We start from the raw sequence: 23,990 nt of genomic DNA, 5'->3' as shown, positions 1-23,990 counted from the left end.
TATTTCTTTTCCCAACACCACAATTATGGTATAACAAACGCCCTACTACAGTCTAGAAAACACATAACAACAAGCTTTTATCTTATTTTTACGCCTTGGCCTTCTTGTTGAGCTGCTTCTCCAGCCTTCTCCTCTTGGCCCGGAGCTTCTCGTCCTCGGCGCTCTTCTTGTTATTAGTGTACTGCATCTGCTCAAACAGCTTTCTCTTCTTCTTGCTGAGCATGCCCTTGGCCCGCTCGATATCCTCGGCCTCCTCGGCCATCTTCTTGGCATGCGCCTTGCGTGCCGCCTCCTTCTTCGTCTTGGGCTTGGTCTCCTTCGCCTTGACGGCACCGCCGGTAAGCTCGGCCTCGAGCTCGCGCTGGCGCTGTGCCTCCTCGTCGTCCTCGGACTCGGCCTCTTCCTCATCGGCAGAGACGCCACCGAAGTCGGAACCTTCGCCATCCTCCTCCTCATCTTCGTCTTCGGAACCGGCAACGTCCATGTCGCCAGCGTCCGCCTCGTCGACGTCCATCTCGCCGTCGCTCTCGGCAAGAGCTTCGCCCTCGGTCTCCTGCTCCTCGAGAGGCACGGTGGGGTCGTACGCGCCCTGGACTTGCCTGACGAAGGGGCTGAGATGGGGAGGGAGCTGCGCGCCGGGGGCGTACTGGTCCGGCTGCTTCAGCTCCTCATCGTTGACACTGTCCCAGACCCATTGGGGCTGGATGTATATCCGGCCAGGGATGCGCTGGTTAGGCGCCAGCTTCTGGGATGTCTGGTTGTCCTCGCCATCGCCTCCCTCGTCGTTTGCGGCGTACACCTGGGGACGGTCGACAATCTGGTGGGTGATGGAGGGGTCGCGCTCATCGGTGGTGAAGGCACCCTCGCCGAGAACGGCATCCCAACCGATGCGCTTGCAGCCGAACGACCGCAAGAGGAACTCAAGAGGTTGTCTAGGAGTCTCACGGGAAAGGAAAAATGTGCAGTTGCTGAACAGCTTGGCTCTGTCCGAGCTGGAGTGCTCAGGCTGGGGGAGAACGTCACCGCCAGGCGCAACAGGCTCAAACTTGTCAATAGCGTTCGTAGCCTCCTCCGTAGATTCGGTCTGCTCTTCCGTCGTGTTCTCTTCCTCGTTGGCGTCGGAGCCCTTGAGCTTCTTGAGAACCTTGTCAACCGCGGCCTGCGTCTTGGGGTCGACCTTGTGCTGGGCCTCGCCGTTGGTGATCTGCTTCTTCTCCTCGGGTGCGGCGAGGTTCTGGCCCTCGAGGGTGAAGGCAGCGAGCTCGGCAGATTGGTTGTCCTTGTTCTGGTCGAACTTGGGCGGGTACTTGAGGCCGAGACCGGTGTACAGGCGGAAGTTGATGAAGCCCAACAAGGTCATGTAGAACTCGACAAAAGTGCCCATGATGCGGAAGTCGACATCGCCAACGACCCTCTGGTTGAACTTGTAAGGTACCAGCCACAACACATCCTCGCCGTGAATGTTTGCCTGGTAGTAAATGCCCTTGATCGAAAGGAAAGACTTGGTGACGCTCTGCGACACGATCAGGTAGTGCTGGAACTCGAGGCACAACCGTTCGCAGCGCGCAATCATCTTGGCGGGAACGGAAGAGGTCGAGGGAAGGTTGGCGAACAGGAACAGCATGGACAGGCAGTCGTCAAGGTCTCTCACAGCATCGACGAAGGTCGGGTATCGCTCTCTGATGACGTGGTCGAGGGTGTATCTCGGCTTGCCGGTCTCCTCAGGCCGGGCGGCGTTCTTCTCCAAACGCTTCGCATCGCCAACGTCTCCGCGGCCGAGGGCGCGCGAAATCTTCTTCTCGAGGGCCTTTTGGTCGCGGAATTTTAGCAGAAGCGGCTCGTGCAGGAGGTACTGGATGTCCTTGGCGTAGTAAAAGGTCGTTGAGGCGGTCGAGGACTTGGAGACCTTCTTCTTGCTGCGCGGCTCACGGGGGTAGATTCCCTTCCAGATGCAGAGCTTGCGGAAGTCGGGCAGGCTGATTTGCAGCTTGCGAATGGCCTGGTTTCTGGTGACATAGTTCTTGGCCGCTCCAGCCTGTCCTTTCTTCTTGATCTTGCCCATCTTTGCGAATTGGCGTGGTGGTGTTGCGTCGAAAGTTGACGGGGGGAAAGGGTGTGTTGGGCGGGTTTAGAAGCTATCAAGAACTTCTGACCGTGGCGGGGCACCGCTCTCGACTTTCTCTCAGAACTTTTTTTCCATTGAAATTTTCTGCCAGCGGTTGACCGCCCAAGCGTCTTCCAGGATAGGACTAGTTGGATTTGATAGGGCTGCTGATTGGTCGCTCTTATCTAATCAGTGGAATGGCTCCAGCTCCAGGGGTTCAACCCACTAAAAGCAGGGCGACTGCGCTGAAAGAATGGCCGCCATTCGTTGGAACCGCTTCCCGACCCCAGCGGACCTACGCCCCGGTCCAGCCAGGTGTCATCCACCTCAAGTCACCCCCGTCCTTACCTTAATCATCCCGACTCCCGCCCGAGCTGCAACGACCCGCGAACCTCAAGCTCCGCGATCCCGCACGTCGACATCCTGCGATTCCTTGGCCCGCCCTCTGTCTCGCTTCTGCTTTCCTCCTCCTACTCCGGGCCATGGACTGAAATATGACCGGCGGTACAATGACTCAGGGAGGCAACAAGACGGGCGTCTACGCCGCTGCCGCGGCGCTGCGTCTACTGCTCTTCGTTGCGTTCCCCGGTCTGCCTGACCTGCTGACTGGCCGCGTCGAGATCTCGACCCCTGTGACAAGCTTCAAGCGACGTAAGCCTCAACACATCCCGATTGGAACCGACTTTGCTAACGACAGGAATGATGTGCAGTGCAAGAAGGTCTCTTCCTCTACAACCACAATGTGTCTCCGTACGACGGCGGCGTCTACCACCAGGCGCCCCTCTTCCTCCCGCTCTTCTCCCTCCTCCCCGACATGAAGTCGCTCCCGATCTTCACATTTCTCCTGTATATCCTCGTCGACATCCTGAGCGCAGATGCGCTCTCTCGAATTGCCGACTCAGGTGAGGCTGAGTCCTCGCGCCTCTTCACCTCCCCGCGTCGCGGCAAGAGGTGGAGTGGCATCGTCGTCGCATCACTGTGAGCTTGCCCCCTTGTTCAACCTCCACGCTGAGGCTCTTCTGACGCCTTCTATAGTTTCCTCTTCAACCCGTTCACGATAGCAACATGCATTGGCCGCTCGACTTCCGTCTTCTCAACATGCGCCATCCTCCACGCCGTCGCGAAAGGCATCTCCGGCGCCTCCCTCGGCGCAATGGTCGCCCTCTCGTTCGCGACCTACCTCTCGATGTACCCTCTCCTCCTTCTGCCGCCGCTCGTACTCCTCGCATACGACCGCCAGGACCCCTCCCGTCGCATCGCATCAACCACGCGCTTCGCTCTCACGAACGTCACCGTCGTGGCCGCTGTACTCGCTGCCCTGTTCCTCATGTCTTTCCTCCTCACCGGCGGCTCTTGGGAGTTCCTCTCGAGTACCTACGGCGCCCAGGTCACGCTCAACGACCTGACACCCAACGTGGGACTGTGGTGGTACTTCTTTGTGGAAATGTTCGACTCGTTCCGCCCTTTCTTCCTCGCCGTCTTCTGGCTCCACCTCTCGAGCTACGTCGGGCCCCTGACCATTCGCATCCGCTCCCAGCCGTTGGTCGTCATAACCCTTCTGCTTGGCATCTTTTCCATCTTCAAGCCGTACCCGTCGATCGCCGATACGAGCCTGTTCTTGGCGATGCTCTCGCTCTTCCGCCACATCTTCCCCCTCATGCGCTACACGTTCGTTGGCGCCGCGACCATCATGTACGCCTCGTTCCTTGGACCCGCGTTCTATCACCTGTGGATCTACGCTGGCAGCGGCAACGCCAACTTCTTCTACGCCATTACCCTCGTGTGGAGTCTGGGCCAGAGCTTGCTCGTCAGCGACCTGACGTTTGCGGTGCTGCGTGACGAATGGGAAGTCGACCGGCCTGAAATGGTTGGAAAGGAGATCCGGCAGATCTAAAGGGTCTGACCAGGCACTTTGTCGCTTATACACGGCGCTTAAAAATATTGCGAGGTCAGCAATAACCCGGCATGGGGGGGTTTCTGTATCAGATGTCGGCAGCATAAAACGGTAGCATGGGGTATGATGGATGGTTAATGTAAACCAAGATAATTGAAACAGTATTGTACAGACTCTATCGTTGTTCTTTTGTGCCTTTTTCCATGCCTTCTATGGGTGATTACAGAGTTGCGAGCGTTCTGCGCATAGCTTTGCGAAACTTCATTCCGCAACGGCCTTCTTTCAAGGCCCTGTTTGGTACCTGACCAAGTTTGTCTCTTCAGTCACCAACTACACTCAATGCGAATGCCTCATCCTCTAGTCGACAGCCAGTTCAGACTCAACCACTCTGTGCTCCGTACCGAAGCCCCCGCCCCATCCAGCAGACGGACTTGCCTGCGGCGCTGGATCCGCAAGTCCCAGCGAGAAGTCTAGCATGGCACCCAGATCACCGAACTTGTTTAGGCCTCTCTTCTCCGCCATCCAAGTCTGCGTCCGCATACCCCAGGGCGGGAGACTGCGATACGTCCATACCCCATACGCGATCGCGGTGCCGGCCGCCAACACCCCACCAGCGAGAGCAAGCGTCCTCCGGTCCGCGACACCCTTCGCCTTCGCCTCTGCACGCCGCCGCCACTCGTGAACGTACGCCTCGCCCAGGTTCGGTGTCGCCTGCACAACGTTGTCGAGGAAGCGGGCCGCCGTGCGGAGAGCCGACGAGGGTGCCGCAACCCAGGGCAGGGCGCCGGGGCTCGTGAGGCACTCGTCACGGAGGTCTGCGGCCATGGCGCTCAGGTGCGGGAACTTCTTTGCGAGAATCGTACGGAGCCAGGACTGGGGAAGCTCGACCTCTTGGATGAGAGCAAGGTACCCGACGACAAGGCAGTCGAGAGACGTCGCCACCTCGCCACCGAAGAAGCGCTTCTTCTCCCCCGGCGTCTCCTCGCCTCGGGCGCGAAGCTCCTCCAGCGGCGAGAGGGCGTCGACGGTCATGGCATGCAGCCTGATCCCTCGGGCGGTGCCGACCTTCATCTCCTCCAGCACGCTCTTCCTGCTCGAGACAGGAAGATGCTTCATCGCGCGGTCCAGCGCGCTGCCCTGCGCATCACCTCCCGACTCCTCATCCTCGGCGCCCAGCGATTCGAGCCCGAGGTGCGCGCACCGCGCCACGGCCTGGTTACGGAGCATGACGGGGACGGTCCAACTCAGGGGGAACCCGAGGAGGTGGCTCAGTGCAGGTCGGGTGACGGCGGCCCAGTTCTCGTGGGTACCATAGAGAGCGGCGTCGAGGAGGGGCGCGAGCTGGGCGTCGACGTAGGCGCCGTAGGCGAGGGTGTCTGCGCGCTGCGAGGCAGTGAGGCGCGAGTCCAGATCCAGGTCCCATGAGGGGGAGTGCGGGGAGAGGGAGGCGAGATGAGATGCGATAGCGGCGTAGCCCGTGACGCATACGCCGTTAGCATGGAGGGCCGGGAGGCGGTCTGGTGGGCGATGTTAGTGAGGCTACATTGTTACGTGGTATTTCTTTGTGAGTCAACGTGACTCTTTGTCGAGTTCTTTGTGATGAGTCGCCATGATGGCACGTAGTCGCGTGGGAACCATGCAACGGCGAGCCTCGACGTAGAAGGGGTGGGCGTTGTAAAGAAAGGGGGCAAACAGTCGGTGTAAGTGTGAGTATGAGGGCATGTAGACTTACTTGATGAGTCGACGGCAGGGTCATTGGTTGGGATCAGGCGCCATTGGGAACTTGGGAGGGCAGTGTGGAGGTATGCGATAGCGGCAAGGCACTCGGCGTCGACCGAGGGAAGACCGAAGGCAGGCCCCCAGACGTGGAGCTCCAGGACGTCCATTCCGTATGTGTGTGTGAGCGTGTGAGCGTGTGTGTGAGTGTGAAAGCGAGTGACAAGTGGACTTCACCGCCAGCAGGCGCGGGCGTATGATTCCAAGGTACTCTATTCACTCAGGCGTTGGTCTCCTCTCACTCCTGGACCCTGATCGACTGTGTCTTAGCGCAAGGGATTGCTGGAGAATGACGGACTGAGGCGCCTGCCTGCCGATGACTCACCAGTTTCAACGCACGTCACGTCTGGAACGAAAAGCCCTCGAGATCGGGAAGGCAGCAATACCGCAGGATACAGTTTAGGACGCTGGTGCGCAATACGTCGTCGTTCTGGGGGTGAGGAAAACGGACACCCCTGCATTTCTTTGAAAGCTCCAGCGGCGCGAAGATCCCGCCCAGGCTTGTAACGGACGTCACTACGACCTCGGCGCGGGCTCACGTGAAGATAAGCGAGTGGCCGATAAGGCTTACCTAAGGCACCCCGTTCACACCCAGCTGAAGTCGCAGCCCCAGCCACCCACGCTCGCCACGCACCGCCCCACTTTGGCAACGGCGTTTCCTCTTTTCGGACAGAATCGACGACCCCTGACGATCCGGTTCAAGACTCCAAACACGCCGCCTCGAGCAGATCACGAAAGTCTCTCGACTCGGCTTCGACCACAGCCAGTCGACCGCAAAAGAGATGGCAACGCCCCCGGCGAGACGCACCAGACTGGGTTCAGTCGCGCCGCCCACACGCGGCGGCCCCAGGCTAACGGCTGCAGTCCTCCTCCCCTCCCCTGAGGCATGCTTGGAGACGGCATCGTCCAAGAGGGAGACGGTCTCGTTGACCCGCCGTGCCGACGCCGACGACGATGAGCCGCGTGCAGGAGAGTTCGCCACCGCTAAGGCAGGTACGCGACACCGAACCCGCCAATCCGCTGCAACCGAACGTTGGGGGTCTTTGGAGCGCATTGGAATCCGGCGCAATCTAATTTCGTCTGAATTTCCGACGCATCAGAAACATTGCGGTCTGGGAAACGGGATTGACAAGATCGACGTGTACCCGTTGGGTTGGTGACTGGGACAAGAAAGAGCATGAACTGAAAACGCAACAGAATGATTGACCTCCACCGGAGGCCCCCTTGTTTCAAGCAGATTCAAACAGTTCGTTGGGGGCTCGTCAAGTGGGGGAGAGGTTACGGTTCAAAGGTCCTTTCGAATCCCATCAATCCACTACAGCCGCGGGAGAATGTGATACACGGCGTCCATTTCTGGCCGTTCGTGGGGTAAAACGGTGTCACGTTGATGAAAGGGGAAAGACGTGATCCATTGTCCTCTCTTTACGTGACGTGACGTGCTGCGCCGAGAGTTCCCTGCGCATACAAGAGTGTATATCTGCCCACGTACATGGTCTCTCCCTACCCTAACCCAGCATAGCTTAAACCGTCCCGTCCACTCGCGACGAATCGTTGTCGTACCTGAATTAATATAGATTTCTCAGATCGCCGAGGACACGATTAATTGCGGGCAATAAGGAGGATGCCGAGAAAGGGGCGGTTTCTGTTTCTCCTACTACGTACGTCCTCTGGGAATAACCTCGACCGAGTTGTGGCGGTGGAGAGCGACGTTACCGCACCACGTTCACGAAGAAATCCGCCCCTCCCCCCACGGCGGGCTTCGTTTCCCCTGCGCCGTCTTCCGCGCCGGTGCTGTGCCACGTCTCTCTCTGTCGCTTTTCTCCCTTGGTAGCCAATTTCGATCCCTTGGAACCACGGACGTCGAGCTGAACGGTAGCACTCGTCTTTGATTACACAGTCATGCTAAGCCGCCTCTAGTCCGTAGACGAGGCGCACGTCTCCTATGCGACGTAATGAGGAAGGGAGGGACCCTTAGACGATGGCGTCGGAATCCCGTCCAGCCCCCGTCCGTCAACGACGTTTGCAAGCCGCCTTTCACTTTGAATTTTTATTTTATTTTTAAGGAAAATTAGGGGTCCGACATTCCACACCCCGTGCCGTAGCTGCGTGTCTTTGACCGCCCCCTCTCCTTTTCGCATGCATCTTGGAACCTCTCAGCCTCGTTGCATTCCAATGCCTCTTCACTGCGCAATACGGGGGGTGGGAAAAAGGGGTCCTGAGAGTTTCTTCAACAAAACCTTCAGCGTATCCCGCACGCCCAACCAGACTAGGCCCGGACAGCTCGTGGTCCCCCTCTCCGGGAATGTTTGCGCAAAAACCGTAGTCCGCGAAGCTTCTCTCTTGCAGTGCCGAGTGGACAGCCAGCGCACCAGAATAATTACAGCTCAATGGCACCCTCGCAATCGGGCTCGAATGGCCTCACGCCCGACCATTGTAGACGTTGTGACACGGCCTTTGTACTCTGATGCCCCGCGTCCATCCCATCACAGAATAACTCGCCCTGCGAAGAAAAGAGAAGGAAAAAAAGAAAAAAAAACCACCCCCCCAAAGCCACACCCTCCCCCGTTTTCGCCGCAACGCCCTAAGGCATGTGTAAGTCCTGCGTCCTCACTTAGGCGAGATGAGCATGGCAGGAAACCAGCTCACGCCGCCGCACACGAACAATTTACTTTCCTATTCCTCCCTCCCTCCCTCCCCCTCTCGACAAACACAACAGACGACCGGGCCGGGTCACAATCTCTGTCGGGCCTCAGCTCGTCGTGCGGGCAGACTAAGGCAACGCCTGGCAGCCCTGACCTGCCGCTCGCGCTCGCGCGCGCGCGCCTTACCCGCACATCTTTCCTCTCTGGCGGGCTGCCGCTGTCCCACCCCCTTCGACATCCCTAGCAGAGGAGGGGAGGGGAGGGGAGAGAGGGGGGTAAATCATGAAATCACCACGCAGAGAGGAGAAAGCGGGTAGAGGGACGGAAGATCTCAAGAAGATCTCTCCCACCCACCCTCCCCCTCCCCCTCGATTCTTGTCCTCCTTCGGTATCGATCTTCCCACACTGTCGGCGTGTCTCGCAGTGTACAAGACTGGCCGCCGTAGACGCCGGATCGCCTCGGTCGAAGGTGGCCAAGGGAGGAGGAGGGTGTGAATTTTTGTGTGTGACGAGATGCTGATGCGCCAACTCTGTAACAGTCGAGTGATTTCCCCGTTCTGATCATAATTTTGGCGGATGAGGACCCCCCCCCCAAATGAGGGCCAAACCAAGCATGGCCCTTTTCCACCGGCCTGCCTTCCCCCGCGAGTGTTTCTCCTCTACCTCCGTCTCCCTCTCTCCATGTCCGAGTGAGGATGCGGCTGCTGATCGGGCTGGGTCGGTTATGCGTGGCCTAGTGGGACTGCGGTAGGTGGTATCAGTAGGCAGGTGGGCAGTGGCCGGTCGGTGCAACCGGTGGCCGCCGTACCGTAGCATTTGACAACGCAAACAAACCTGGACGGGCCACACCCACCGGCACGACCCTGGCCTTGCTCTGCCCTGCTTGGCCCTCCCTCCTTGGAAGGGTGGTGGTCGGAATAGGCGGATGGACGGCGTCTCTCGGATTGGGAGATCGGCTAAACCAGCCCCGCGCTGCTGCGGCTTGTACGGGTAACGGGTAACCCAGGGTGAAGGGAGGGAAGGGAAAGGCCGCTCGGAAATCTGGAGACGGAATGTCGTGCGCAGATGGGATGGTTACACGCGCCATGCTGTCTCATACCAAGAGGGGGGCCCATGAGGGGGAGATGGATAGAGAAAGAGCTCTAGTGTTCATGTCATGGCCTTACATGGCCGGTACCGAGGTTTCGAAAGACTAGGAGGACAGGCGCTGCAGGCATAGTCAGTAAGGGCGAGTTGCAGTCACGCGGGCGAATGAGGATCAAGCGTTGTGTGTGGATGAATTATTTGTGTTTTGGTATTATAACTTTCATCTGGATTTCGGTCCTATGCTGGGACTATTGCCCAACAGACGGAACCCCTTGCGAATGAAGAAAAGACTCCTTTGTCCCCTGTCAACTTTTCAGATGTATCCCAGTTGCTGGTTTCTTGCTCCTAAAGACAATCGCTCATGAAGAAAAAAAAAACTTTCCGTCGAATCCATCCGTCTCTCTGAGAAAGGGAAGGGGGGTATCGGCGACGACAAAGTGAGAAATGGAAAAAAGAGGGAGTGAAATCTCCCCCGACAATGCTCCGTTCTAATGATACATGGTGGGTGACGAAGTAGTGGTTTGTGTGGATGCGTGATGGTAGACGTTGAAGTTGTGTTCCTGGGTCCCGTAATGATGCTTTGCTCGTTGCGTTTTGATAGGTCATGGATTAAAAGATGGTTTCTGGTTGGTTTGTTGAATAGCCCACTTCGGAGTCGAGGTGGTGACGAACGAGGGATGGTAGTTTTACAAGGTAGTAAGTCGATGGAATATTGCAAAAGAGTGTCTTGCAATCAGGGACGAAGCCAAGCGGGTTGTGTGGGTTGTTGCGTGTTCTCGGCGTAGCGTGCAGGAGCCCAGCTCTTGGAGACGCGGGCCGGCACGAAAGCAGGGAAAGGGAGGAAAGCGGGTTGGTAGCAGGCCCGTTGCGAAGACCGCCCGGAAGCGACTCGCAACCCCGACGATGGAGAGATGGTTTGAAGTTTGCCCGGTTCTCTAGAAGAGCGGTTGCATTGACCCGGGTTGGCGAAGGCGGCTGAGAGTTGGGAAATTCATCCGTCTCCCAAAGTGGTGTGGGTGGGTGGTGTGGGTGAGATGCATGCATGGCCAAGCTATGGGAGGCGCGGATGGCGTGCATATTCGAAGGCCGTAAAGTTCCATGCGGGCTGCCAGAACAGGCCGACGAGGCGTTGTTGATTGCTCGGTTGCTGAGGTGGGCTGGTCGTGTCGCATTCGTTCGCAATTGATACTCTGGGAACTGTTGGATGTGTTTTGTCCAGTTCGTCCGTATTTGGTTCGACTGCGAAGCGAAGACACCGAGGCAGCTCCAATCGTGGGTAGTGGCGGGTTCTCTCAACTCATGGCCTCGAGGAGCCACGAGTTTCGAAAGACAAGGCAGGCGGGTTCGTCATTGTCGGTTTGTTGCTGTTGGCCCGTCACTCTTAACCCCGGGTGGGCAGAGGAGGAAGAGGGCGCTGAGGCGGAGGGCCGGGGCAGGGAGGCAGCTGCGAGGGGCGCTGGGCAGGCATGGTGACGAAGTCGAAGTTTGTGGAGGAAGCCAGTTTGACGGTATTGAGACAGCTGTGAAGAGCTGTCTAGAAGCTATGAAGCTGTTGTGGTGAAGGTGGTGATGGTTGAGAGAAGGCTTGGTGTAAGAGAGCCTTGGAGTAGTAGTGGTAGTAATTGTTGTGGGTGGTGAGCCGTTGGGATTGTAGACAAAGAATCTAGAGATGGATGAGGGCGTGAGAGGTATATGTAACCAAACGGTCGTGAGCTAGAATAGTCTTATGAGTTGGTTGGTGATGGTGATGGTGATCTGGTCGAGAGTCGTAGGCAGTCAATACTAGGGGGGAGTCGGGTGCCTTATGTATCTACGAATGCGGCCATGGGAGGACATTTCGGCTGGCGGTGCCTGTTTGCAGAGCTCGCTGTCCGAGACTCTGCAATTTTGGAACAGCCAGAAACCTTGCAAGGGTGTTAGCCCAGCTCGACCTTGGATCGGGCACTGGCGTCTCTCTTGGAAGGGGGGGGGAGGGGTGCAGAGACCCAGAGGGGGTGAGAAGGGGAGTGCGTGTTCGTGGGAGAGAGCGAGCGAGTCCAGGGGTAAAGAGGAGGGGTGTGGGCGGGCTGTGTAGGGGTGGTGGTAAAGTGAAGGTGAAGAAAGGAATGTTGCTTATGGGGGGGAAGGGAAATGCGTCGGGGACGAGTACGTCAGTACTTTGACCCCTTGTACCTGACGCTGCCAATGCCAAAATTAAAGCTTGCCCTGGACGAGCGTCCGTCTGGTGTTGGCAGACGGTGGTGTGGAGAACCGTACGACGTGGGAGGCGTGAACGGTGTGCGTACGATACGTGTGGTGTGGTCCAAACGGTAGCCTCGGTGTGTGTGTGTGTGTGTGGGATGATGGACTGGTACATAGCATGGGTGGAATGGAGGGGTTTTCCGTTTAGCGCATGGCAGTCCGTCCGCGCACTTTCCCATCTTTCATCTCGCAAGGAAAAGGGCAAAAAGGGAAAGAATGGTGGTCGGCCGGGACGGTGGGGATCATCTCAGGCACTAGCGCCTGACCAGACTACGTACCGTTTCGCCCTCCCTCCGGCCCCCCTTTTCTAACGGTCGAACCCCCCCCCCCCTTCCCCGTCGACGTCTCTCGTCTCATCTCCCCATCACCGTCTCCGTCCCCGTCCCTCCACGTCCTTCGTCTCGCCTCCCTTCACTTCTTTGCCCTGGCGGTGACGCATCGCCAGAGTCACCGTGGGGCCTGACCGCCGCAGCGCAAGGAAATGAAACAAGCATGCGGACAGGGGCCGGCCTGCTGGGAGCATGCGCTGCCCCTGTCACGCCAGCCCAGCGCTTGGCGGGCTGCGCTCGCAACCCACCGTATCCACCCACCGCGCTTTTGTTGTTGATGATTCCCAGAACGGAGACGGAGACAGAGACGGTGAGATTGGCTGTTGCCCGCTCATCCACGCTGCCCGCACAAGGCAGCTCAGCCCAGGCAACTCACCTCACCCAGACCAGACTACCGTAAGGCAGGGGATAGGGGGGGGCTACAGAGTCCACTACCTAGGTACACTGCGGATTACTGTACGCACTAGCACCGACGCCAAAGGGAGAGGGAAAAAAAAAAGGAGACAGAATTCGGCACCTCCGTCTCTGCCAGTGCCATCCCTGCCTCTCGTTCCTGTTACGGTTCAATCTCAAACCGTCAGGGAAATTGCAACGCTCACCGCTCAGGCATGCGCACTCTATTGTAGTACGATGTACGAAGTATACCAGTGACAACCACACATCGCAACACGTAAGTCGGTCGTCGCACACATGCGGCGCACAGAATACTGTGGAAAATCCCCCGAAGCTCCTTCGCTGCCTCTCCCACTCTTCAGACGACACCTAATCAACCGGTTACAGGCACACAATAAAGTTGCGACTTGCGCAATTTTGAGTTGACGACAACGAGAGCCTCTTTTTTTCCTTTCCTTTTCCTATTTTTTCCCCTTCTACTTTTCTCTTCGAGGCTCGTTCCTCCGGTGTAGTCACCGAGAGTGAACCCTGTTCCCTTGTTCTCCTACGCAGTGCTCGTCTCAAGTCCCCCTGTGTCTCCAAAGCGGCTCTTTGTCCTGTATCAAACTGACATGGAAACTTTCCGTCTCTTTGAACCCTCCCTTCGCGGACAAACATATGGCGAAGCCGTCCAACGAGCCGCCGAGGGACTTAGCCTGCCCGTTTTACCTCCGATTACGTCCGTAGATCCCACGGCTCTTTCTCGTCCCTTTCTGCGCGGCGATTTTTTGACTCTCACCAAACAATCGCATACGTCGTCCATCGGGCTTTCTCGCTCGGCATGACGTACGCGCTAACCTGCAACTGCTGCGCATTTTGCGTCGTCGAAGCTGAGAACAAAAAAAGACCAACATTGCATGCGCGCCGCAGTACAGGCAGGCAAGTAAGTAAGCAACCAAACAAGCAACGTCGGCGCGCATGTGCTTGCTTGCTTGCTTACTTACTGCATATGGCGGGGACCAGCAACTCCGTCGACGTCTGCCTTGGACACAGCCCGAAAATAAGATTCTTCAGGGGCTTTCTTCTTTGCGCGTTGCTGCAGCCGCATCTAGCCTCGCTGTCGCTGTCGCATCCAAACCCACCGCAGCATACATCGTACCTACGTAGTACACCATGCGCGAATGCCTGATCTTGCGGCAGTACTATCGCACACTGCCCCCCTTGGAAGAGCTTACCTTACCTCATCGGATAATAGCGCTGCCTGGAGCTGTCTACCTCGTTTTAGCCGTGATCACGGAAATCCGAAGAAGGACAGCTGACAGCCCGACAGGGCAGGGGGAGGGTGGACATCCGGAGTCGACAGATCATCATCAAATTAGAAACCCATCTGTCATCACTCTCATCAGCGCTTCAAGGGGTTCAGCCAGCGGGGACTCCATTCGAAATCGGCCATCTTGCAGCACGACTGACAGGGCATGCATGGGCCACGGGTCAAGGGGAAGCGAGGGCTCACTCTCACTCCTTCTACTATGTAGTCTGTGTTGTTGTGGTTGTTGTTGTTGCTGCCCTTGTCGCCGCCAGAATGGGGCGACGGTGAAGCGAGCGAGCCGAAGTCGCTCGCCTGTTGCGACGACCCGCTTCGTCGCTCGTTGGGCATGGAGAAATTGCATCTGTCGCTCAACATCGTGGAACGGGGCCCCCCAAGGACTCCCAACCCCCGGTCGGCTTCATGCATGGAAGCTCTCATGGAACGATTGTGGAAAAACTTGGACTGCCTCTTTAGATTCCACAGTCTCCATATGCCAATTTCCCAATTTCCCACACTTCTCCATCTCTCAGCCAGCCTGGTCGAAACCGTCTCCCTTTTGCCAGCCATCCCAGCCAGCCCCGGCTAGTCAGGGGTTTGGCTGATTGGCTTGGACCACGGAAAACTTTTACGGACCCCAGAGCTCTGGCGGTCACGATGCCGAGTGCGACTTCACTAATTATGTCAGAATACATGTGCAAACTTTTTTTTCCTTCCCTTTCCCTGATTGCACGGCCGGGACCGGCATATAGTGTGTATCTCTTGCCAATTTGCGAGCAAAAACTCTATGTCATGACTAACGACCCGACCGCCCGTATGCTTAATCTCACCTTCAGCCTTGTCACACCGTTCCGTCAACAAAGTCACCGAGACGGCGGGAATGGCGAGCGGACCCCTAAAATGTCATGGCCTCTCATGAGATAGATCCCGGCCTCTGTGCTCTCGGACACTTTTTTTTTTCCTCCCTTCGTGCTTCGCTCCAAAATGCCATCTGGGGTCATCCATCCACAGTCGCGGGCCTTCGGTCCCCCAACTCCGTCTACGGATATATCGTCGACAAACCCTAAAGACTTGGACGCGCCGCGTACCCGTAGTTGTGCGATTCCCCGAAGAGGTTATCCCTGCGAACCCAACCCAAAGCCAAGGTCACCGTTCCCTCTGCGGTGCGACGACGATAGTTTTCTGCCTCACCGCTCCTGCTACACTGCAACCCACGCCGCGCATAGCCTTTTTGTCGACGGAATTCGCACTCTATTTGAAAAAGCTTGGTTCGCGCGGCCGAACCATGCTGCCGTGCGTGACATGACCCGTGAACCGGCCTTGATGCTTTTCTCCTGACTCCGTCTCGTACACTGCACTACACTACAGTCCGGCGCGCCAGGAGGTTAGTAATCGACGGAGATTACCATCTTCAGAAACTGTCCCTTGCGCCCGGCCTCCGTTCAGCCCTGGACCCTGGAAGAAGAAAAGGAAAAAAGGTGACAATAGAGAGAGAGTTCGGGTCGCACTACTGCATGTTAACAATCAACAAGAACCAGAACGCCGGACAGCGGGAAAAGAAACGGGGGTTAGCATAGACGTTGCAAAAAGCAAATGACTAGGGGGTCTCATAGACTAGAAACTCCAAGTCGTTGTCGTCAGCGTTTTGGTGATGGCTGTCCCTGCTGATAAGAAAAGAATGGCACGAAGAAAAGGAAATGCCAGAATTCCAGCCTGCTGGGTCGAAACGCCATCAACAAGAGCCGTGTGTAACGTCGCTAGAGTCCCCAAACGGAGGCGCGCGGCGTTGGGTTGTCGTTGTCTATAGACAATTGGACAATAACGGCCTTGTCTTCAGCCTCCCATTCTCGGTACTCTGCGCTCCCGCTCCCAGACACTGGGCCTGGAACCATTGCCAACCCATTGCCAGCCAGACAGGGGTCTCTGTTTCTATGGTCTTGTCTTCACCGGTGATCACTGTCTCTGCATCTTATTCTGGACCGGTGAGCTGTCCAGCCACTCAGCTTCAGCTCTCCCATTGCTTTTTTTGTTTCTCTCGCGCGTTCTTGTTACCCTTTCCGCGCAGCCTCTCCGAACATCAGCATCATCACCATGGACGGGAAGGGAGCTGAATGCCGGGGTCGCAATCTTGACGCTATTCTTGTCTGTCGGTGCTTCCTTTTTGGGTCCGCTTGGATCGATACTGCATGTCTGGGACGAAACCCGATCTATTGGCGCGAAATACCGGCGATGCCAATCTCGCTATTCAGCCCTTTCCAAAGCCGCGGCGCAGTACAGGCGCCTCCCCCCCTCCCCCTTCTCGTCAACCCACCGTTTCGATGCCACCGTATCAGGGGTTCACTCCCCTCAATGGCTGGTAGCGAGACCAAGGCAGTCAAGTCAGATCAAGAATCATCAAGCCTAGGGACTAGTGTACCTAGGCCCCCTCCCCCCCCTCTCCACACCGACCCGAGTCCTCACCGTAATGTGCACATCATCACCACCTCAAGATGGCTCCCTAGGGGCCTCAAGGGCCATAAATCCAATTCCGACCCTTGCCAATGTGCGCGCGCACCGCGCGTTCAAGCCCCCCGTCCGCCCAGGCATGCAAGTCGAGGTCAGCTGGCCCTACTACTGTACCCTACCCATGGGTAGAAGTAGAAAGCACACATCGATTATCTGTACACCACCTATCTGTCTCACTATCCAGGCGTCAGGAAGAAGAAACACAAGTGCTTTTCTGGGGGACCGCATGCCCCCCAACCAGGGAAACCTGCAGGCTCGCTCGCATCAGCGCAGCAAGCACGGGGCGGGATGATGATCACACGCCCCCATCTGTGACTCTTTCCAACCCATGGCGGGCCGTAATCACTTCGTCGCAGCCTGGCAGCAGCATCAGAAGGGGGGGGGGGAAGCATCTCTCGTTGCCATGTTGGCGTACGTCGCTCGCCCACGTTGTTTCTCACCACATCCCGTCGCCCGTATCCGGCCACCTGGATAAGGACCGAAGCTGCCAGGCGCCGGTACCGATGCTTACGCTGATGACTGCTGACGGGATCTAATAGCTCCCGGACCCCTGCGACCGTAATCCCTGGAGCGTAAGACTCACCTCTTACACGGGCCCCCAAAGCGGAGAGACGCACTCGGGTACCGTAACACCGTCATTTCCCTACCGTCGCCGCATGTCTCCTGGACTCGTTCGTACTGTAGTGTAATTAACCCAGCAGCACCACTACCACCAGCAGCATTCAACAGCTCTTCCTCGGTGGCGGAGCAGCTGGCAGCTAATCAACACGCCCAGGGATCCGTAAAGGCTTGCTGCAAGCTCCAAAAACACCACGCCTCGGTCAGCAAACATGCCACCATAGGCTGGCAATCCTTTCCCCCCGAGGTCGATGGCTTCTCCTCTGGCTCTTCTCTAACGCAAGCCCCCTTACCAGATCTACGGATCCGCGGCTGCCCATCGTGTGATGATCAGAGGCTTGCGGTAACGAGAGGCCAGCGCGACACCGTTCAAAAGCCTCCCCCCCAGGCCAGTGGGTCGTACAACGGTATTGGGAAAGGAACGTGCTTCTGGGGAGGGAATAGCATCTACTATAGAGCCAGCGGAATGGTTATGGCTGACTTGGGGGAGGCAGCGCCCTCGCGACAGTTTCTCGATGCGTGCAAGCTCCGACCCGTCCAGGACGAAGCCACACCCAAAACCAAGCGGGCCACGACAAAGACTCGCCCCTCTTCCCCGACTGTTGGGACGGTGGCTGACTGAGCCGTCTGCTGCGATGGAGATTGCCGTGAGACTAGCTGGGCAACAACACCTGCTGGGTTGACAGTGTAACAAGACACCAATCCGTCTTGGCCTCATGTGGTATTGAGCAGCCATTGGTATCTTTGCACACTCTTGAACACAAGCACACAAGGCCGAAGAAACCTGGCGTGCGTCTGCCAATCTGACTTTGACGCTACGGCGAGCCCAAAACGAGCCGACACATGCGCCCTTGGTCACGAATGTCGGTCCGCACCATCGCGGAACAACCACCCATTGGACAACGCCTGGCAACGACGTTCCATCTGGGGCCTAGGTCGGCGACGTAGTGAGACTCTCTGGGTGGCTTTTTCATGTCACCGACCTGTCATCAATGACGAGACATGCAAATCCACCACACCAAGGGAGGACACCAAGTGAAGTCTCTTTCGCCATCGTCGATAACGACCGCCCCCGGAACTCCCCAGCGTTCATGCCCGTAGTGGGTGGTGATGGTGGAGGACGACGCAACGCCAGACGGCTGGCCGTAGCCTGCGTTTGTTGATGATCGTTGCCCATCCGGTAAGGTGTAATTTTTTTATCGAGGGGGCATTTCTTCCCACACACACACACACCCAACATCGGTCCAACCACGCCCCGTGCGAACCGCGAACGCGGCCGGATACGAGAACAATGGCGCTCTGTTCTGTTCTGCCCGTCCCATGCCTCCGGGACCGCCCCGCCGTGTGTCTTGGGCGGGCGAAGCACGGAGGCTTGGGGAGGGGCTTGAGTTACAGTCAGAAGCTTATGTGTAGCCGATCCCTTGCCCAACCCGGATATCAGTCCATCCTCGTGTGTGCAACCTGCGGGCTGACACACCCTCCACCACCACCACATGCTACCATGGTTCCGAATCTAAAAGTTCCTATTCATGGCCACTGCTGCTGCTGCTGCTGATGCTGCCTGGCGATATGCTGTGTCACCGCCACCGTCAGCAACAGCGCAGCAGATTGCTGACGCCAACGCTCGACGACGACGACGAAGACGGCGAGATGGAGGTGCGGAGCGGGACAAGCCAGTACCCAGTGCAGCAGGTCAGGTTCCCGGTTGATGAATGATAACAACGTTTCCACCGTGGTGGTGTGCGGGCGAGACAAAACGTCCATTCCTACCAGGCACTCCCGCGATTACGGCGGACCAATCCGTCCGCGGGTGCATACAGACACACACGGCCACGCGGAAATGTACAAGTTCTCGAGGTTCCTCCCCCCCTCCTCCATTCTGCCCGCGACACCGTTTTCCCATGATGCGAGGAATGAGGGGGCCGCTAGAGCACGTCAGGCGGCGCACTGATTGGCCCGGTGTCATCCAACCAACCGCCGTCACCACTCCTCCCTCCCTCTCTCCAACGAGAGAGAGTCTGTGATGACACATGGGAGCGCTGCATGGAGATCCTCTCCCATGCAGCCTTATCCTCCAACTTGGGGCCGGCGGGCTGCCATGATGGATGGGGCCGTTCATGGTTGCGGCCAAGTGGAACGAGGCGCGCACGCCCAGCCTGTACACCGAGCCAGTCACGGCCGACGCATTCCGGCGGGAACCCTTTTGCAAAAAACGTTCCCAACATGGCGATGACGACTCGCAAGCGTCGTCCGCCGCCAAGGATTTTGCCCGCGGCCACGTTGATTGCCATTTTTGATGGCCAAACAATCCACATCCACATGCACCGAAGGAAAAAAAAAGCCCACACACACCCGGGCCCGCTCCGTCGCCGCCTTAAACCACGGGCAAATGAAAGCGGCGGAAAAAACCAAGATGAAAATGAGGTGCTCCATCGAACGAGCAAGAAAGAAAAAAAAGTTGTGTACGCTAGAACAAAGTCCTGGCTTTCCGCGGTCGCTGACGAACCGAACGAGGACGGGGCCTCCTCGTCGTTGTCGTCTGGGATCCGGTGCCGAGCACACCGAAAGTCCCCTCTGCCCCTCCGTTCCCCTCCACCCCGACAAGCAACAGGGCCGGGAAACGTTCACAAAGGCGGTCAGGTCGCAAACCCGGCCTTGCTTGCTTGTCCCACGGCCAAGCCTGGCAACTCTGCTGCCGTTGGATGGGGCCTCTTTTGTGATGAGTGTGACTCACAATGAGCTGGCGGTCTACAGGTAGTGTACAATACAGATTCCCGTTTCCCATCCCCCCTCGCGACCGGGCCACAGACCCAATGGCAAACCCCCGGGAGCCCGGTGCTGTTTTGTGTGTCCCACTCTTCGGGCTTTTTTTCCCTTCCAATTTTCTCCAGAGACAACAAAAGTCTTCATGTGGTGAACCAATGCCCAACCCGGCCCCCAAGGCTGAGGTTGTTTGTGAGACGCGCCCGCCGCCCCATTGTGCAAGTCGCGCACCGCATGTTCGTCCCCCCCCCCCCCGGACGGAGCCCTGGATTTTTCTTCAGTCGGGTACGCCTACATTCTTAGCTCGCGCAGCTGGGCAGCAGGCCGCAGGCGGAGGGGGCGGCTCTAGAGACGCTACATGCTACATGGTATGTATGTTTGCATCATGTCAACGTCGCGAACACACGAGAGGCCCGTAATCCGAAATCCGCCCTTTCGGTGAGACTGTGTGGAAGACAGAAAGACAGACAGAGAGAGAGGGTCCCTCATCCAAACTCGTGCGCCGGTGTCGTGTAGCGAGGTGTCCCCACGAGGACCATCAGGCGACATTGTCACAAAATTGGAAACCCGACACTTGACACATGTCTGCTCTCATCTTTGGAGCCCGCCCCTCCCCTCCCCCCAGTCCAAGCGCGGAGGATGGAGTCGACGAGAATATCCCCATAGGTACTATTACGAAGTATTCAATGCCGTGAAGCAAGCACCTCGGAGAGAAAACGTCTAGAAAGAGCGGAGCCCCCCCGGCAATGGAAGCATACCGAAGGTGACCCAGTTCTTCCCCTTGAATTCCTTCGTTTAAACGGCGTTGTGGGCTCGCGCCACACGGTGTATCATGGTATGGGGTGCGCGCGAGGCTGGGGTATCGCTGTCGGGCCTCACGAGCCGCAAGGGCAGAAAACCAGAGAACGGCTCCCATCCCCCCCCCTTTGCGCTCGGTCAGCGCGAGATGACATGAGGCGAAGATCAGACCGAAACCATTCAGTCGGGAAATTTCTCATTCCGCACGCTGAACCGTGCAGTCGACCCGCCCCGCGCACGAGAGAGAGAGAGAGAGAGAGAATTTCCTCACCGCGGGTTGTCTCCATCGATAAAAGACTGGCGGTAATGCCCCATACGCAAGAGCCTCATCCATCAACCCCCCTCCCCTCCCGGTCGTCGTGTTGGGGGAATGGGAGTGCGGTCTGGAAAAAGAAGCACCACCATTCGCTTCGTGTTAGCCTTAGCATCCCATCCCATTCTGTTGGGTCAGCCAGCCCGCCCCCGTAGCGCTACGATCTGATGCCCTGCAGTGCCTCCGCTCCCAGACCGTTCATCTGCCCTTGTCGTCGCAGACGCAGAGGCGTTCCTGCTCATTTCGGCGCCGCCGTCTGGGTTCCCACGTACACGGTATCGCCAATCAACGGCCAGAAGAACCTTGGAAGGGGGCGAGAAAGAAAGAGAGAGAGAGAGATCTCCCCCCAAAGCTTGGCACCAGCCTCCAGCCTCTGGGTCTGAGGCGAGCGGATGGACGGCAAGCGGTGAGAGAAAAGCAAGGCGGCGTAATGAGATGGCCCCCCCCCCCCTCCTCCGTTTGATACAAGGTGCGCGCACCTTCACCGACTTCTAGAAGGCCAACGCGAACCCATGACACGGCGACCTCACCGTTGGTCGCGATCCCCAATTAAGCTTCGCTAGATTCGCTCGTGTGCCGTTCGGCCCCTGAGAAGCTGTCAACCCAAAAAAAGAGCCCGCCCACATCGTCATACCGCGCCTTTGGCATACGAAGGCGCGTGTTAGCGTCAGGGTCCAGTGACATTCGGTCCTAATTTCCCCCTCTCCCCTCAGGCGCAGCAAGCAGCGTCGTGTTGAAGCCCGCCCCTTAGCGCTCAGTCGTCTCCTTTCGTGGCTGAGCGGGAACCCAATGCCAGTGGAAAACTTATTTCTCTTTAACAAGAGAAGACTATTCGCCACCGGAAAGGGGCAAGTGCCGTCGTCGAGTGACCCGCGGCGTCGACTTCTCGTATCGTGATGGACAGGCACGCACGTACACATCGACGATATCGACGAGCAGAGGCACCGGATATCCATGACGCCGCGACGCGCCAAGAAAGGGCGCCTCGTAAAATAAAAATAAAAAAAGGTTCTTCAATTTGCCCTCTTGACACAAGCGTACCGCGGCGCCGGGGAACAACGCCGTCCAAACCCACACAGAGGAGCTGCCGCGGCTCCTAGGTCCCGTCCAGCTTTTGTTTCGTGCCTCGTGTCTTGAGCAGCTCTGCATCTGCGTGCCCTTGGCGGTTTGGCTTGTCTTGGCCTTTTTCCCTCCAGTCGCGTCCTTGCCCGCGTCACTGATTCGTCGCTGCTGTTGGCCTCGACGCTGCGGCGTTTTGTTTCGTTTTGTCCGTTGCACGACGGCGCGGCCCCCTTTTCCCCTTTCCCTCTTTTCGTCTGATGTCTTTGCCCGAATCTTCTCAAATGGTCCGCCGGGTCGAGGCACCCGCGGATCGCCATTGGCCGGCTTCCTCCCCCTTCTTTCGAGACGCGTCCACACGGCTTCCAGGCTTCGGCGGCGCTACAGAAATAGCACGGAACATGTGTGTGTATATGTGTGTGGCTTGGACACGCTGAGGGAGAACCTCTGACGCGCAACACTGACACTCTTGTCACATCGCGTTCCTCGACGACGCCAGGTATTTTCGGTGCAGAGGGCGTGCGCGCGGTGCGTGTCTGCCGATTCTTGCTCCGTCACCCGGTACAGAGTCACCTTCGGCATGTTCGGTGCAGCAACAGAAAGAATGGGTAGAGGGCTGGCTTCGCCACCCCAGGGCCACGCGCGTCTCCGTTTCTGCTTTGCAACCTCATTGGAGCTAACCCTCGATTCTCTCCGTCTTCGAGGTCGCGTTGGCCCCTTCAGACGCCGTTGCTGTTCCTGAGTCCGCCTGCCCTGTCCCTGTCGAGAGCCCGTCCAATTTTGTCCAATTTTGTCCGGGAACCACCAAAACGCCAACGTGACTCGCTGGGCCATGATGAATCCCGCTTTGGAAATAGGCTTTTACAGGGCCAGGAGAAAAGTCTGGCAAAGTTCCAAGGCAGAATCTCAACATTTGCCCCCATCCAAAGTTCCCTCCCATCAGAATGGGATCCGCTCACAATCTGCCCTCCGGACCCAGCAGTCTGTTACCAACCAGCAAGCCGGGTCCGGATCACAAACGCTTGTTGAGCACCTGCAGAAAGCGGGTCTCCCCCCCATACGTTCGGCCTTCGTCCACGGCAGAGGACCAATCTCCTACGAAAAGGTTTTGTAGTACTACCGGTATGTAGGTCAAAGGTATGCAACAGCATCGTCATCCGGCCCCACGACGCAGCGTCGATCGCTTTTGTCAGCAGGCCTGTGGGGCCCCCCGGACGGGCAACCACCGTACACCGAGTGCCGGAACCCGGTCAGAGTTTCATTGTCTCGTAAACAGAATTTGGGTGCCAAACGAGCCTTGGATCCAGGATGAAGTAGGTAGGACGCTCTTGGGGGGGCGGCGGCCGTGTGCCACGCTTCCTTCTGCAGATGCAGCGTCGCATCCAACGCGTCCCGTGACAGATCCAATGGGCCGGTACCATGGACCAAAAAAAGTTGGAAATTCTTCCTGCAGCTTCCCGTGTCGCGGTGAAGCTGGTGTTGCTTCATGATACGCCTGCCGTGTGTGAAACGAGGGGGCGTGGCTGCAATATCTTGACCATCTTGGCTCCCTTCTCATTCTGCAAATGCTCTCTAACTCCCATATACCGACACGATAGAGGGAGCGCGAGCCGGACGAGGCTAGAATGCACGCATTCGCTAGCCGGGCAATGAATTTGCCCAGTTTGTCGAGCCTCGTTCAGGAACCAGAGACAGAGCCAGGAACAAAGGCCCCGTGTTTCAGACGCCTTGCTATAGCTACCCCTCGATCCCGGCGATAATCCGCGATCATCGACATCAACGGACTTACAGAAGAAAAGAAAAAACCGGTCCGCGTCTCCTGTCTCGCGCCCTCTAGCGCCCATGAGAGTTTTTTGCTTCCTCTTGTCACCTTGGCTGGCGACACGGGAAACGGCGCCTGACTCGGTTGTAGGTTCAAAGAGCTCTCCGCCAGTTCGGCCGAACCCTCGGCATCCACGGCATCGTAGCATCGGAGCTAAGTTTGGCACTTTGCTTTTTTCCCCCTCACGACGGATGGAACTGTGTGACATCTGCTCGACGTCGTGAGCCTGTCATTCGAGCCTCAGAGTCCTGTCACAATCTCTCCGTGTCCCCGAATGGCCCCTCGGGCGGGCTGGTGAGATTGGCGCAATCCCAGGAAAAGCTGTTGCCTTGGAGAACATCCCTGTTTCGCATCCTTGTCCC

General features: G+C 57.6%; 5 protein-coding genes across 5 annotated transcripts; 1 reads left to right on the top strand and 4 right to left on the bottom strand.

Moving 5' to 3' along the window:
* Positions 1–88: 88 nt before the first annotated feature.
* ColSpa_03253 (pescadillo protein) lies at positions 89–2,062 on the bottom strand (the record flags this gene model as incomplete). Its single annotated transcript, XM_049269465.1, has 1 exon — positions 89–2,062. One exon carries the CDS (start codon positions 2,060–2,062, stop codon positions 89–91), a length of 1,974 nt encoding a protein of 657 aa, XP_049125422.1.
* A 536-nt stretch (positions 2,063–2,598) lies between these two features.
* On the top strand, positions 2,599–3,998 carry ColSpa_03252 (phosphatidylinositol glycan anchor biosynthesis class U protein; the record flags this gene model as incomplete). The annotated part of the gene is made up of 3 exons (XM_049269464.1): positions 2,599–2,755; positions 2,815–3,082; positions 3,140–3,998. The coding sequence occupies 3 exons, from the start codon at positions 2,599–2,601 to the stop codon at positions 3,996–3,998; spliced, it is 1,284 nt and encodes a 427-aa protein (XP_049125421.1).
* Positions 3,999–4,355: 357 nt separating this feature from the next.
* On the bottom strand, positions 4,356–5,609 carry ColSpa_03251 (metaxin-like protein; the record flags this gene model as incomplete). Its single annotated transcript, XM_049269463.1, has 2 exons — positions 4,356–5,515; positions 5,573–5,609. The coding sequence occupies 2 exons, from the start codon at positions 5,607–5,609 to the stop codon at positions 4,356–4,358; spliced, it is 1,197 nt and encodes a 398-aa protein (XP_049125420.1).
* Positions 5,610–13,846: 8,237 nt separating this feature from the next.
* Positions 13,847–14,101, bottom strand: ColSpa_03250 (uncharacterized protein; the record flags this gene model as incomplete). The annotated part of the gene is made up of 1 exon (XM_049269462.1): positions 13,847–14,101. The coding sequence occupies one exon, from the start codon at positions 14,099–14,101 to the stop codon at positions 13,847–13,849; it is 255 nt and encodes an 84-aa protein (XP_049125419.1).
* Positions 14,102–18,798: 4,697 nt separating this feature from the next.
* Positions 18,799–19,164, bottom strand: ColSpa_03249 (uncharacterized protein; the record flags this gene model as incomplete). The annotated part of the gene is made up of 1 exon (XM_049269461.1): positions 18,799–19,164. The coding sequence occupies one exon, from the start codon at positions 19,162–19,164 to the stop codon at positions 18,799–18,801; it is 366 nt and encodes a 121-aa protein (XP_049125418.1).
* Between the last annotated feature and the right edge of the window lie 4,826 nt (positions 19,165–23,990).

This window comes from Colletotrichum spaethianum (genome assembly GCF_022836535.1).
Source record: "Colletotrichum spaethianum MAFF 239500 DNA, contig06, whole genome shotgun sequence".
Classification (NCBI taxonomy): Eukaryota; Fungi; Ascomycota; class Sordariomycetes; order Glomerellales; family Glomerellaceae; genus Colletotrichum; species Colletotrichum spaethianum.
This window is presented reverse-complemented; position numbering and strand designations above follow the sequence as displayed.